The following is a 16,122-nucleotide window of genomic DNA, read 5'->3' on the forward strand; positions in this document are numbered from 1 at the left end:
CAGCGATCAGCTATCATAGGGCTCCAGTGCTCCCACACTATGCCCTCACTTGCTCTGTAAGGCCGGGTCAGGGAGAATGACTCAGCCCTCCTATATGGGGCTCTGTCTTCCCACAGGGGATGCCTGTGTTAGGGCCAGAGCCCCCCAACTTCTCCCAGACCCCACAAACACTGCAACAGTCCCAAGGGGTCCAGAGCACTGGATTAGTGGTTGCTGGGGGTCTGCTACCTGCTTCCCTTGCCAAGAAGCCCCCAGGCTACAGTGTGCAGTTAGTTAACAAAAGGCAGGAGAGGAAATGTTTGTCTCTGTCCCTTGTTTACACCCTACCTTGCTTCCTGGGAATTCCAGTCAAGAAGCTTTTCTTTCCTCGCCTAACAACGCCAAAAGCAGCAGCCAGGCACAAAAACTTTTGGCCACCCAGTGGTATCTGAACCCTACATCACATCGATGAATGATGCCACTATAATACTAGCTGACCCCACTCCTCCAGTGCGTGGCATCCTCTGCCCAGTCCTAGACTCGCAGCATCCCCACTTATCCAGCAGGCACCAGCTGGGCCCAGGAACCAGACAAGTGATCAAAGAGATACAGGCTCTCAAGTGGTTTAGTAATCCAATGACCAGGCAACGCAGGGAACCAGCACGGGAACAAAGACGCTTCCACTGCCAGATCACTGTCTCAGAGCCAGCCCAAGTCAGTGCTAATGAAAATTATCTCCCTTTGACAGCCAACATCCAGAGTGGACTATTACCACCCACGATGGAGTGCCAAGGCAGGGCATACACTCTCTAGTCCTGACCATTAGCTAAATAGCCAATCACAAAGAGACAAACACATGGTTTAGCTCCAAGTCACCCCTTCTGGGCAGGGCTTAGCGTCTATGAGGCTGCTTTAACCCACCTGGGCAATAATGTCTAGCTACACGCTCTGGCCCAGCAGCTTTGCAGGCAGCAGCCTTACAGCCATAAGAACAAAGGCTACAAGCCCCAGAGGATTTTGTGAGAGCCCCTCCCTGGGCTCTCTGAGCAGCACCAGGCCCTTGTACCTCTCCCTAGGGGGCGCTCAGCTGCAGGGGGTCAGCTTGCAGAACTCCAGAGCAGCTTTTGAGCCCAGGTTGTTGTCTGGTGCAGCAGGGCCTCTTTCTCCACTGCTGGAGAAAGAGGCGGTCTGGGGGCTCCCCTCCTGGAGGGGCCAAAGGATTTGCACATCGATTCTCCTCTCCCTTTTTACACCAGTGTAAATTGGGAACAGCTCCATTAAAGACAGTGCAGCTACCCAGTGTAAACTTGGGAGAAGAGGGTCAGGCCCCTAATCAATCCCATTATAACTGGGAAATCCCTGCAGTTCCTGTCAGTGAAGTCTACCCGCTGCGTGGCAGTGCTGCAGGGTGTGAGGCTATCCACACACTGCACAGCAGCCCCTTGCTCAGAGACACCTGGCTTAATCCAGTGCCTAGGGACTGCTTCCTCCCCCTGCCCACCTTTCCTCCCATCTCATCTGGTACAGGAGCTGCTATGATTTGGTGGCCCTGAGGCAATACCAGGGGACAGTGTCAGCAACAATGTGCAATCTTAGCAGGCTCCCCTGAGGTGCAGTGACCTTGTAGGAAGGAATCACCTTCCTTCCTGTTTTCCTAGGCCAGGGTAATATGTTGCAGCCTGGCAGCATGCTGTCACTCAGTACTTCCAATGCCCAGGCCTCACTCAGTCTCTTCAGCTGCAAAGGGCCACCTGGCCAAAAGAGCCAATGGGAAGGCTAGAACTTTTTAAAATTGAAACAAGACTGCCCTTTTGTCTGTCTGTTGTTGTTCTCAGGGAGAGGTAGACAGGGAGTAGTTATGCTGTGAGAAACTTGGGCTAGGTACGAAAAATCATCAGTATGATACCTAGAAACTATTCATCTAAAACCCCAGATATGTAAGCAGATCCGGGAAATGTCTAGGAAGATGTGATTAGATTTATCCCTTTTATTTCTTTATGGCTTGTGGATTCCTCGGTGCTAACCCCAGGAGCTTTTGTTTTGCTTGTAACCTTTAAGCTGGACCACAAGAAAGCTATACTTGATGCTTAATCCATGTAGTTGTGTTTTTTTTGTTTTTGTTTTTAAATCTAGCAAAAGCCTAAATTCCCAGATGTATTTTCTTCTCTTTTTTTTATTAATAAAATTTATCTTTTTTAAGAACAGGATTGGATTTTTGTGTCTTAAAAGGTTTGTGCACATGTTGTTTAATTACCTGGTGGCAACAGCTGATTTTTTTCCCCTCTTTCTCAGCTCTTCCCCCAGGGGGGCGCAAAAGGGCTTGAGGGTACCCCACAGGAAGGAATTCCCAAGGGATCCTTCCTGGGTTCTCAACGGGGTTTTGCTCTTGGGTGGTGGCAGCATCTACCAATCCAAGGTCAGATTAAAGCTGTAACTCTGGGAGTTTAATACATGCCTAGAGAGGCCAGTATTAACTTTTAGCATCCTTGTGGGCCCCCACCTTCTGCACTCGAAGTGCCAGAGTGGGGAATCAGCCTTGACACAAGCACTTTGTCGCACATCGTCCCTGGTAAGAATAATTTAGAGTCGCTAGTCTGTCCAAGGGAAACCCTGCGCGCTGCAGTGAACCAGTCGTTTCTCTCTTCCCCCCTGCAGCTGGGGCTAGGCAATTCGTCTCAGTAGGAATGGGCTATCCCAGGCTGCAGCGGGAGGCTCTGGCAGACAGAGCTAAGGAGGGATATTGGCTCTTTATCTCAGCCTCCAGCTCACAGACATGGTGGTGCCATACTGCATCAGGCAAGAGCGAGAGCAATCCAGAGCTGCCATCCCTCAGAGGAGATGAGCTGGCTCTGCCCAGGGAGAGGACTGAAGCCTAGCACATGTTTTAAATCACAAAGGGGGACACAGGCTGTAACACCCCACCACAAACAGGGATGGACACAGTGGCGTAGCCACGTTTTCAGCATAGGGGGAGCAAAAAACATAAAAAAGGCATCCCCCCCCTTGGCTCCCCCTCTGGCCATGCCCCCAGACCGGACCCTCCCCCTGTCATAGCTTTCCTACTCAGATCTGAACCTTAGAGTTCAGAACATAAGATGCTAGCATGAAACCTCCAAGCTTAATTACCAGCTTAGATCTGATATCGCTGCCACCAGACAGGAATTAATTTATGCTGTCTTCACTCTGGTCTCCCAACCTTCCCTGGGGACCCAAGGACTCAACTGCCACTGAGTCTCACAAGGGAATCAACCCACTCTTTCCCTCGTTTCTCCCCCCAGATGTTCCGCCCTGGTTATACACTAGGTGATTCTCCTGCTCCATTCCTTGTGAAAACAACCGAAGAGTTAAGTGTCTCCCTTCCCCCCTCAGCCGAGGCTATGCAACATTCAGCTTAGTCATCTAACACAATAGGATTTCCCCTTCCTTCAATCTCCTTAGCTTGAACCCGAGACACTTCAACAGTCTTAAAAAGAAAAGCTTTCATAAAAAGAAGTGGAAAGAAAAAGACAATATGTGATGGCTCTCTTATCAAGGTGACAACTTAATACAGATTATTGGCTAAAGAAAACAATGAATACAACAGCCTTCATTTCAGAAAAAAAATACAGAATTTAAAATGCATTCCAGCCAAACTACAACATGTTAAATAGACAAAAAACAATATAAGCGCCTAATTGTTTTTCACCTTTCTCACAACTTGGAAAAACAGAAACAATTAGAAAAGCCTGGAGGAAAGATTCCTCTCTCAGAAACAGGATAGAGCACTATCAGAGTCACCAGAGCATAATGACACACACCCAAATTTCCCTCCCTAAGCTTTGAAAAATCTGGTTTCCTGATTGGTCCTCTGGTCAGGTGTTTGGTTCCCTTTGTTAACCCTTTACAGGCAAAAGAAACATTAACCCTTAGCTATCTGTTTATGACACACACACACCCCCGCTCACCTTCCCTCCTGCGCTGCCGCCTGTCCCTGGCTCCTGTCCCAGGGGTTGGCTGTGTCTGCACCGGCCGGCAGGCACAGCTTCCACGCTGGCCTGCTGCCCCGCGGCTCCTCTGGCTGTATGGGCAATGCAAACCCACTGCAGTGCCCTTTAGGGGTGAGTCCCCGCTGAGCTGAATGCTCTGGGGCAGGCCAGCAGGAAAAGGTCTGAACACAAGCAGATGCCAAGGCATGTTACTAAGCCACCGGTCTGCTGCCCAGCCAGGGTGCCTACAGCTGTGGAAAAGATACATTTCTCACTCCGTCTCCATGCACAGCACATGGCCATGGCAAGCCTCTGTGACGCACAGCTGTCTAGTTCTCCCTCAGCCACATAAGCCAAGCTCTGCAGACCCCAGCATCCTTTTGGTGGCTCTTCTCCAAGCCCCTTAGATTTTGCATGTACCTCTCTGGTATTAGAGTGGAACATATCACTCAGAGTGCACTGCTGCCAGGGTGAGCTGGCCTTTTATAGCGGGGAAGGGTGTGGCTCTGGTTTTGCTCACCTCCTCAGGAGAAGGGGATGACAGTACAGAGTCACATGATGTGGGAGCATGTGGCTGAGACCAGGGCTGCCATGCGAGATAGAAGGACAGCTTGCGGGGGCAGGGGAGACAGCAGATTTAGGAGAGCTATCAAAAAGCAGGGGGAGCTGCTTCAAATGGGCCAGGGAGAGGCCCAGGCTGGCCAGGAAGGCAGAAGCCCTAAGAAAGGGGAACAGGATAGTTTGGGCTCTAGGCTGGACAGCCCAATGGTTTAGGATCCCATTTCAGGCACCACAGCAGAGGGAGGAGTCTCCTGGTGCTGCCTCCGTAAAGTAGGGCAGACACCTCTACCAATGAGGGGCAGGAGGAGCTGATGGGAGTCCAAAGCTTACCCCAGTAGAAGGGCCCCAGGCCAGGGCCGGCTCCAGGCACCAGCCGACCAGGCATGTGCTTGAGGCGGCACCTTATAAGAGGTGGCCAATCTTGGCTTAGCAGGGCAGCGCTCAAGTTTTAGGGGGGGGTTGTTTTTGGTTCAGCGAAGTGGCGCTCCGGAGGCCGGGAGGGTTGTTGATTTTCTTGCTGGTTCGGCGGGGCAGCACTTGGGGTGGGGGTTGTTTTTAGTTCAGCGAGGTAGCACTTTTTTTTTTTTACCTTTTTTTTTTTTGCTTCAGGAGGCAAAAAGTTAGAGCCGGCCCTGACCCAGGCTGTCATGGAAGAGGGCAGACCCAGGAAGATGGGCTGTTCCTGAAGAGCATGTTTGTGCTAGGATTGGATTCCCTTTGTTCACTCCTAAGGGGTGAGCTCTGCCTTGGCTGGGACACCATGGTGCTAGTTGGAGCTATGCACCTCCCCCTCAGATCTCCACAGCAGCTACAAGCCTCTGGGTGACTGACAGGGGATGCCAGACCTGACACCATGCTCCAAGGAGCATCAATAGCTATATTAGGAGTCCAGTTTTGTACCAGGCAGCTCTCTGCCACAGTTAGCAGCATCTAGACAGGCCAGTGCTGTGCAATAACCACCTTAGGCAACAGTATTACAGCCTTGGTCTCGTCTAGCCACAGCCATCAGCCATGTGCATTGGAATGTTCAGCGGGAACCTACTACGTGAGTTCATTCACTGTTCCCTTATGTGCTTCCCCCCGAATCTGTTTGTCACATCCACCAGAGAGTTCTCTGGGGTGGCCCTGTCTCTTTGTACAAAGCCAGCACATGAGGAACCCAGCCCGTAGACACCACTGCCATTCTGCTAAGAAAAGACTGGCTGCCCTTGGTTCCTTTCTGCTATCTAGTGTCTGACAAAGCAGTGAAACACTCACATCAGCAGACCATGTGGAAAGTCTGGATCTGAGATGCTCTCAGGGGAGCATAGTAACATGCAAAGCTGGCTCATGAGCCCCTGAAGCCGAACAGGATTGGGCCCCATGTGCCCCAAAACAGATCGGGGCAGAAGCATTTCACCACATCCCACCATGCCCCAAAGCTGGTGCTAGCCACTGTCAGAGAGAGAGGGCTAGCTGGGCCTTGGGTCTGAGCCAGTCTGGCACCTCCTTGTTATCCAGCTTGGGACAAATGCAGGGAGCCATGAGTTATTGGCTTATCTAGGATGCTCATCAGCATGGTATTGAGCCACCTCAGGCTTAGTGAGCTAATCTTCAGAGGCTAGGAAAGGGTTATTATTCCCACTCCAAAGATGGGAGGCAGAGAGATGGGTGACTTGCCCACAGTCACAGCCCTGTAGCAAGGCTGGGAATAAATCCCAGACTCTGTTGTAGGGCAGGACCCTTTCTCAAGCTCACCCTCCCTAGGTGTCTTAGCCACGCTACTGGCAAGAGGGGGTGAGTCACAAGGGGCCATTGGGTTAAACTTTAAAAAAAGGTAAATTTTATTTAGAAAGAAAGAAAGAAAATACATCTGGAAACTCAGGCTATTGCTACATTTTTTAAAAAAAGAGAGAACCTACAAGGATTCAGCACCAAGAATAACTTTATTGGGGTCCAGCTTAAAGGTTACAAGCAAAACAAAAGCACCTGGGCTTAGCACAGAGGAGTCCACAAGCCAAAAAGAAATACAAAGAGAGAAACCTAATCACGTTTTCCTAGACATTTCCTGATCTACAAACATATCTGGGGATTTAAATGAGTCATTTCTAGGTATGATACTGATGATTTTTCATACCTGGCCCCAAGCTTCTTACAGCATAGTTGCTGCCCTGTTCCCTCTCTCCGGGGGAACAACCACAGACAGACAAAAGGGAAGTCTTGTTTCAATTTTAAAAAAGTTCTAGCCTTTCCATTAGCTCTTTTGGCCAGTTGCCCACTCACTTCTTTTTCCCTATGCAGAGCAGGAAGACTTTTAACTTTTTACAGGTAGAGCAGTTAGAGAACAGCTACTAACTGGCTGGCTGGGTGTCCATAAAAGGAAGCTACCCCCCACCTTCATTTATCACAACTAAGAATTGTACGACCCAAGAAAAGACAAGTAATGACCCATTAAAACTGATGGGAAAATGCTGACAAACCCTGACACTGAAAGTCTTGGAAAGCTAGGACAGGAGGGAATTGCCCCCACCACGAATCACCACACAGTGTGTGAGAAAGGCCGGGGGGCGGGGGGGTTGGAGGGGGAAAGGGACATGCAAACCCTATTGAAAGGAAAGGGGTGGAAGTGAAAGGTAGCCAGCACTAAGGGCCAGGCTCGAAGGCAGGAGCTGTCTGTGAACAGTGGGTTCCCCGCTTAGGACTCAGAGGCATGCTGGGAAGCTCAGCAAAGGTAACTTATATTAGAAAAGAGAGTTTCATAGAATATCAGGGTTGGAAGGGACCTCAGGAGGTCATCTAGTCCAATCCCCTGCTCAAAGTAGGACCAATTCCCAACTAAATCATCCCAGCCAGGGCTTTGTCAAGCCTGACCTTAAAAACCTGTAAGGCTGGAGATTCCACCACCTCTCTAGGTAACCCATTCCAGTGTTTCACCACTCTCTGAGTGAAAAAGTGTTTCCTAATATCCAACCTAAACCTCCCCCATTGCAACTCGAGATCATTACTCCTTGTTCTGTCATCGAGTACCACTGAGAACAGTCTAGATACATCCTCTTTGGAACCCCCTTTCAGGTAGTTGAAAGCAGCTATCAAATCCCCCCTCATTCTTCTCTTCTGCAGATTAAACAATCCCAGTTCCCTCATCCTGTTTTATCTACTGCGAAAAGGTAATACCTGAGGCTGCAGCTTCAGTTGTTTCCTGTGGAGCCTGTCTGTGTTCTTGTCCCCTGTCTATTTCAGCTCTGAATCCAGGGCTGTTCTATTAAATACCCCTGGTGTTTATTTTTACCCAAGCAGGTCTCTGCTGTGCAAACTGTGTGGTGTGTGCCAAAGTGAGCTGATAACTGGGGGTCAGTTTCACTCCTGTCGGGGTGACGATCTAGAGCAGAAAAGGCCGTGTGTCTGCTAGTTAAGAACTCAGGGTGGATAGATTTGGGGGGACTGGGGAACTAGGCTGCTGGAAGATCCGGTAGTGAGACCCTCATGCCTGGCAGCCAGTTACTGGTATCAGGCTCTGAGCCAGAGCAGCACAGCATTAAGGCACCCAGGGTTACAGGGCAGGTGGGCACAGACCCCAACAGCTCTGGGTGCTCCCCAAACTGTCCCAGCATGAACAGGACTCATGCCAGCATTATCAAAGCTGGATGCCTAAATTTAGGCATCCAAGTGGCTGACTTAACAGAGGAGGCCAGCCACCCCCACATTCAGTCAGGTCACTGATATAAGTGTCTAAATTTAGTCACCACTGTTCAGACCAATGACTTAAGGCCCACTCTGGGCTGTGAGGCCCCGGTTGTGTCCCAAGGCACTGAGACAGGAAACACAAAAGATCTCCAGGGCAGTGGGAGGGAGACACCAGACTTTATCCTCAATCTGCTTCCTGCCTGCTGCCCACCCAGTCCACCCCTAAAGAGCTCTCCAGTGGGGCTGTGAGGGGAGGGAGATGGGGTGACACCCCAACACCTCCTGGGCCAGAGGCGATCATACCCACAGCCTCCCTCTGGCTACAGCTCTCAGGGGCACAATCTCAGCCACACTTGTGCCTAAGAGTTACCGTGAAGAAGTGAGGCCTGCTGCCCACAGATTAGAGATCACTGTCACAGATGCCTGGGGCCACATGCGGGGTGAAGGGGAACGGGGTGTAAACTACACCCAGCAGTCCCCTGAGCCTAAATGGGTGTCACGTCTTCACCTGCCCCCCCCCCCACCAATGTAAGACCCCTAAACACTCACTTGGACTTAAACTCATAAACGTCGTAGGGTGTAACCTACACTCGGCCCTGACGCATCACTGCTGGATTTAGCCCACTGGGTGTAAAGCAGCAGTCTGGAGCCTCTGTTAGTGACTCACATGCCAAAGCGCCAGCAAAGAGGAATGCAGCAAGAAAAGCAACCAACAGGAGGGGACAAGAATGTGTGAGCTCACCCAGTGCAGCCTCTCTGTACACTTCCTCCTGGCTCCGTGGAGGGCAAGTGACTGGTTCCCTTGCACACTCAGCACTATGGGGGTCATATGTAGTTTGAGCATGAGGATGTCCAACTCACATCCCCACCTCTCCCAATGGGAGACACTTTTAGAGAGTTCAGTGGTTAACCTTGCCAACACCATTACAATTTGGATTCCCTCCTGCTCTGACTGAGCCACGTTATGTGAAGAATATATGAATGGCCCTACTGAGTCAAAGCAAAAGTCCATCTAGTCCAGTATCCGGTCTTCTATTTTTTTTGGAGCAGAATTTCCTCAGGAGTAGACACTTCACACTAACTGCGGCTAGGCTCAGATCGCATGCTTCCCTGCAGAGCATCCAAGCCTGCAAGCAGGACTGGAAACTTGCCCCAACCCCCATCTGCACAAGCGCGCACACACACACAGAGTGATAGTTTTGCAATTCTAACACACCATAAGCCAGTCCTAGGCTGTGCAGACCCTGTGGTTACTACAATCCAGCTCTCTTGGCACTGAGTCCCTGACGGTTGCTGTAGTAGGGACAGGAGCAGTGTGTTCTTCCCTGCCATAGCCACTGCCTAGTTCTCTACATGAAATGTGAAGCCTAGGAGCAGCAGTTCACATATTCTGGGCTGCCTGGCTGAGCACCCCAGCAGCACTTACTGCCTTGGGAACAGAATGTATGACTCCAGCTGCCTGCCCACCACTGCAGAGATCAGCTGTTCCCTGCACAAAGCTGGTGTCTCTCCTACCCAGCCTTGGCCTCCTCCTGGTTTTTGGTACATAGGCCAATTTTCTACCTGCTGAGTGGGGTCTGTTGGGAGGGGGCCTAGGTGGGCTGACCAGAGCTGGGTGGGAAATCACTTTCCTGTCCCACAACAGTTTAAGATTTCAAAAGCGTTCCTGTCCTGTAACAGGACAAACCTGAGACCTTTTGAAGTTTTTTGATGAAAAAACCAGAACAGCCTAGGTTCAAGTCCCTGTTCCAAGTTAGGCAGAACAGGGATTTGAATTTAGGTCTCCCATGTTCGTGTTTAACCTCTGGGCTACTGTCTATTCCAGGGTAGGTGATTATTCCTCGCCCCTCCAAAAAAAAAAAAGAAAAAAAAGAAAACCCCACCTCATCTCTCCTGGCCGTGGGAAACCTTTCCGCATGAACGTTTTCTCAAAACTGGTACATTCCTGTGGACAGTTTAGGTTTCGACAAATTGCCATTTTCCAACACATCATTAATAAATTCTTGACCCACTCTAGCTGAGCTGGGCTAACACCAAACCTATTTAGCGCAGGTCTGGGGCACTGTTGCTGGAGGTGTCCCAGGCAGCGTTAAATGTCCCACATTTGCTACATCACAATAAAGGTCAGAAAATTTAACTGCATGGGAGGCAACTCAAGGGACTTCCTGGCAGGATCCCACCTGAACAAGGGCGCAGCCTGCTTCTGGAGAGTGCTTATCCAGGTGCCTGGATATGCAGTGAGGTTCTGCACACTCCAAACACCAGATGAGCTACTGTGCACTGGAGAACTTGGACCCATCTTCCTGCCCTCTGGGCAGAGCAATGCGCTGGCACTCAAAGTCCAGATCACACCAAGTTCTACCCGCTGCCATGCTGCAGGCTGTGGGTAATGCTCCAGCCAGTTAGTTCCACACATCCTCCCACTAACCGATCTATTTATAACTCCAGCTACCTGGGAACAGCAGGCGGCTCCCTCGCCATTGGCTGGCAGCGCCTGGCCCATTTTGCCTTCACTATGCTTTTCACACACTGGAGGCAGAGGAGAGCTGTCAGCACTTTGCCTAGGTCTTCCACAGTGCAGTGCATACCCGCTCATGTGCAGGGATATATGTGCATGCACATGAAAATAAGTGTGCAAGGGTGTGAGAATGATGGCATTGACACACCTCAGTGCAAGTATGCAAAGACTTACGGCAGTGTTTGTGTGCACAGGGTGTGGCTGCATACACACAGGCAGGAGTATGTGGATGCATGTGTGAAGGTAGCCCTGTGTGTGTCTGAAAGTACTTATGCATCTGCGCATACTCGAATGCACATGCACAACCGGTAAGCGTGTTAGCAGGGGTGTGTGTGTGTGTGTGTGTGTGTGTGTGTGTGTGTGTGTGAAATCAGAATAACTACAGCTGGCCGCAGTGCAGAATGCACTAGCTAAGAGTGAGCCTGTTGGCGTTCTCAACCCCTTTTCCAGTGTCTCACAGCTTTCTTAGCCAAACTGAATTCTGAGTTGAATGTTGCCACACATCCCCCTTCCCCATCTCAGACCCCCTGATCACTATAACTGGCTTTGAGTTTGTGCATATAGCGCCCAATCATGACTTCTTTATCTGGGGCAAAGTGGGGGTTGTGGGAATGACCAACACTGGCCTCCTGAAATGAAAGTGTGTTCTAACCTTCACCATGGAGAAACTACCATCTTTTCCTAATGCCAGGAAATACCCAATATAACAACATGGCCAAGTTCATGCTGCTGCAGAAAACTTCCTTTCCTAAATATCTTAGCTTCAGGGAGCTTGATTTTTCAACTGTAGTGATTAAGCAAGAGTGGGACTTTACCAGGCACGCTTCATTTTCTTCTTTCCTTCTGCTCTTGTCACTTAAATGTGATCGGGGGGTAGAGGAGGGGAGATCGCAGCAAAGGATTAGACTAAGTATGAAACAGCGGGCTGGCTTGGTAAGGCTGCACAAGGGTTAACAAGGTGGGGGGTCACCCATACTGTAATGCCATTCGAGTCAGGGATTTGTCTCTGTGCCGCAAGGGGCCACCAGGGGAGGGGAAGGGAGCCCAGAGTTGGGAAAGTCCCTGTATCATACTGGGGGATGGGTGTGTGCTGCCTCACACACCCTTGTTGTCCCAGGACCTAGCCAAGGCTGCAGTGAGAGAAGTTGAGGAATGTTTACCCCAGATAAAAGGGGGGTCACTGCGGGGATGAGAGAAACCATCTGCTGGCTTTTACTGCGCTTCTCCCCATCGGAGCAGCCAGAGAGAGTCTCCCGACTGGCGAGGACCCTATCTCCGCTCACCCGACCACTTTGATCTCTGGGGCCAGAGCAGAGTCAAAAGACTTCTCTTCCCTGCACCAACAGTTCCTGTTACACTGACCCTCCCCTGCTCAATTACACAAACAGCTGCTCCTTATTTTGCTTGTTAGAGAGAGCAGGGAGGGGACATCCTAGGCAAGGACAGTATCAGTGACAAAGGTAGGGCTGGCCAGCACAGGGGCCTAGTGCCCAGCACAGAGACACAGACTCTCGCAATATGTGGTGCTCTTAAAGCCCCAGCTCCTGGAGTTGTGGGAACAGGTGAGACTCTCAACTTTCACTCTTAGAAATAAGTCTCTAGCCCTGGTGCTTGTGGAGAAACACAGGCCCCAAAGAGTTGGCACATTTTAAAAAAATCCCAATTCCTAATTTTTAAAAAATATCAGGATTAAGCCACTGGTAGTTTTTTGGGAGGCCTGGCTCATGACTTGGAAACCCTTGGGATGGGCAATACTGGCAGCATGAACTGCATGGGGGGAGCAGTGGAGGATGGCTCAGGATGGGGGGCAGCATGGGCTGGTGATAGACATGGAGCAGAGAATCTGGGGGTGGGGCTGGGGGCTAAATGGGGACAGATCATGGTGAGAGGAATAAGGGGGCTCTGGATAGAGGTTGAGGGAGGATGTGTCTGTGCCTGCTTTCCTCCCATCAGGCTCCCACCAGAGACAGCTGTGGATTGAGCTAAGGAGAGGGGCTGTTGAGGGGAGAGAGAAGGCCCTCGTGTGTGTGGGGGGGGGTCCTCCACTGGCCCATAGAAGCACCCGACTCCCTGAACCCTCAGCCGTGTGCCCTGTATTTGGTGGCTCCTCCATCGCTAGTTTACGGGGATTTCTGCAGAAGCTGAGAAAGGGCCAATGGGGGTCTCAGTGCTGAGTCCCTGACATCTCTGATTCTCACCCCAGTGCCCAGGCCAAGACACAGCCTGACACCACCCTCCTACCCCCCCTCCCCCCCCAGCACGCACACACACCATACCCTGGCACTAATCTGAGGGACTGGCAGAATAAACCCCTCAACCTCAGCGCCACCCCCACCCCTCTGCTTAACACCAGAAGCCCCCCAGGATGCAGGTGCTGAATCCCCCTAAACTACACTCCCAGCCTCTGATCCTCTTAAAGACATGGCCCCTGCACTCCTACCCCTGTAAGTGACACACTGCCCCAACAGGTGACTGAACCCCTCTGACTGATTCACCTGAGCCCAGCCCAAAATCTGTTTACCGGAGAAGTCCTGTCTCCACCTCCACTGGGTCCCAGTTCCTTGGAGACACCAATTCACCCGCTGAGCCTGGATCCTGTTAACCAAGAACCCTGTAACTCCTCCCTTCCTTCCATAGCACACTGCTGACACACCTTCGCCCCAGCTCCTACGACGCCTCCTCTCCACCCTCACCCCAAATCCCTTCCAGTGAGACCCCATCCCACTCACAATGCTCTGGAGCCTCAGTCCCTCCCTGGCACTCCTGGCCAGCACCCAGATCCTGCTGACCACCCCCAACCAGGCCTCCCCCAGGGCACCCAAGCCCCTGCGGAGCCCAAACACCGGCCCCAACCCCTGTGGGGCCAAAGACGCCGTGGCTGCACCATCCATCCCAGCCTGCTGCACTCACCCGCTTGTAGACATCCTCCTGGCTGGCCTCATACTTCTGCTGCATGCGCTCCTCCAGGAAATAGATGCGCAGCTTGAGGCTGAAGTTCTCCTTCTTCAGGTCATTGAGGTGCTGGGACAGAGTACGGTAGCCGTTAGACATGGCGGGTGACCCATGGAGGGGGGCATCTCTGCACCCCCCCTCACTCAGGGGACATTGCCAAGGGAAGGGAGCGAGCCAAGCCCATGGGAAGCTGCCCCAGCCCACAGCAGCCTACGGAGACATTGTGGAGAGGCTAGAGCGCTCCTAGTTGGAGCCTCCCCGCAGCTCAGCAGCTCCCACTGGGTGCAAGAGTGCAGCTCGCTTTCCTTTTTTACCTCCAGGAGATATCTGTGGAATCCCTGGCAGGGGAACATCCTGCATGGACAGACACAAGTGGTGTAACCCGATCCAGACAGCGGCCCTAGCGACTCCACGTCCACCTCCCAGCCAACTGCAAGCCATTAATGGGATGCTGGGGTCTGGCCAGCAGAGACCCGCACGGGAGGGAAGAGGGCAGCTAGGGAACGTGATGAGGACGCAGCAGGGAATGGAGAAGGGAGAGGATTCCCCATCGATCCCTCAACATTCCAGTGTCCAGCAGCTAAATCTCCCAAGGGTCTTTCCCCTCCCAGAGCCTGGCCTCAGCCGATCCCATGGGAGACAGAGGTAAAGGCCCAGGGCAGGTTCTAATTGGTATCCTGCTGACCTCTCTTGTGCAAGGTGCATAATGCAAGGAAGGGACTATAGAGGAAAGAGAAAAGACCCATTTACCCCAACTGCAGGACCCAGGTCAGTGAGAGGCAGGATGACAGCCATCCAGAGGGCCCCTCGATGTGTGGCACACAATAGGCCTGGCCAAGAGAGAGCTCTCGAAGCTGCTGGATAGCAGCAAGGCTAATTCCCACTTGGTGAGAGCCCCTAGGGAACTGCCTTCCCCTGCAGTCTGTGTGTGCAGACACAGATCTCACAGTGCAACACTGAAAGGGCATCAAGGGCTTCCACAGAGCTGCGGCCAAGCTAGGCAAAACCGCTGCCCGGGGGTATCCCTAAACACCGAGCCTGTGTGTGTCTCTGTTATTTTCCAGGAAGGAAGGCAAAAAGAAAAGGCCTTTCTCCAGTGTGGAAATACTGAAACATCCTACTCCTTAGCACCCCCCACCCACCTGCCCCGTAGCTGAAAGGCAGAAGATCAAGGCTCCTATTTTGAGCCTCCAGTGAGGAATGCAGGAGTTTAAAGTTCGAAGCTTTGATATTACAGTCTGTAATTGGCCCCTAAACACTGATATGAAGTAACTATGCGTAGTCACACTGCAGCGAAAACCCCTGTGCAGGGCTGCAGAGAAGTGTAAGGGCACACTGGGACGCCAAACAGGATCAGAATCCGCTCCCTGACAGGGCTGTGCTTTGCCCCTCCCTCTCCCAGAGACATCGCTGTGCACATACAATGATATTTCATTCAGAGAAGAGCGAAAGCTGGCCCAAGAGGGCAGATGATTTGGGGGTTATTTCTCCAATGCAGGTGGCAAAGAGAGTGATTTGTTTTATTGCTGCCTTGGGGTCAAATTGGGCATTTCCCCTAAACACAACAGAAGTGTGATAGCACCCTCAGAAAGACACAGCTGATGCAATCCATCTCGTGTGTTAACAGCAGCCTTCCTTTGAAGGTTCTATGACTGTTTTCACACACACGCAGTGTTGCCAACTTTTGTTATTGTACCACGAGTCTCATAATATTTGGGGTTTCCCTTCAAGCCCCAGCTCCCAGAGCCCAAGTGACTTAGTGAGACACTCAGCTGTCTTTTTTTTTAAATGTAAGTTTCCAGTGCTCCTTGTTGCAGAGAAAACATGAGCTGAGTACTCCCTGAAGGCACAGAAGCCAGAAGGCAAATAAAGAGAAATCCATTTTCTTTTTAATTTTATAAAATTTTAAAAACAGTCTCAGTCCAGGAGTGGCGACAGACTCCATTTTTCAGCAGTTGGGGTTGGCACTAATATGACATGTGCCTGCTCCACTATCTCCAAGTTACTCACACACTGGAATCTGGCTTTTCTTTCACCAAGAAGCGCTCTGTGCCCATGTTTGGTCAAATCTAACTCAGTTCCAGGAGGAAAGTGACCAGCTTCCTAAACCAGATTCCAATCCCCAGGTCTGGAAAGTATGTGGCTGAGGACTCTGCTTTGCATAAGAACATAAGAACGGCCATACTGGGTCAGACCAAAGGTCTATTGAACCCAGTATCCTGTCTACTGACAGTGGCCAATGCCAGGTGCCCCAGAGGAAGTGAAACTAACAGATAATGATCAAGTGATCTCTCTCCTGCCATCCACCCTATAACAAACAGAGAGGCTAGGGACGCCATTCCTTACCCATCCTGGCTAATAGCCATTTATGGACTTAACCTCTATGAATTTATCTAGTTCTCTTTTAAACCCCGTTATAGTCCTAGCCTTCACAACTTCCTCAGGCAAGGAGTTCCACGGGTTGACTGTGCAATGTGTGAAGAA

At 51.3% G+C, this 16,122-nt stretch overlaps 2 protein-coding genes across 3 annotated transcripts in view; both read right to left on the minus strand.

Moving 5' to 3' along the window:
• Nucleotides 1-16,122, minus strand: part of LOC116818148 (myomegalin-like) — a 144,658-nt gene that overhangs the window by 114,257 nt on the left and 14,279 nt on the right. The gene's annotated exons all lie outside the window — the stretch shown is intronic.
• The window catches only part of LOC116823633 (myomegalin-like), a 51,737-nt gene that overhangs the window by 18,044 nt on the left and 17,571 nt on the right, over nt 1-16,122 (minus strand). The window contains exon 1 of one of the 2 annotated variants that reach the window (XM_032778325.2): nt 13,597-13,929. In XM_032778325.2, coding sequence (XP_032634216.1) covers nt 13,597-13,737 — 141 coding nt within the window. In that variant the 5' untranslated portion in view covers nt 13,738-13,929. Of the gene's footprint in view, nt 1-13,596; nt 13,930-16,122 lie in introns of those variants that run through there. The other variant, XM_075067986.1, reaches the window with a different exon arrangement.

The sequence above is a fragment of the Chelonoidis abingdonii genome, chromosome 7 (genome assembly GCF_003597395.2).
Source record: "Chelonoidis abingdonii isolate Lonesome George chromosome 7, CheloAbing_2.0, whole genome shotgun sequence".
Classification (NCBI taxonomy): Eukaryota; Metazoa; Chordata; order Testudines; family Testudinidae; genus Chelonoidis; species Chelonoidis abingdonii.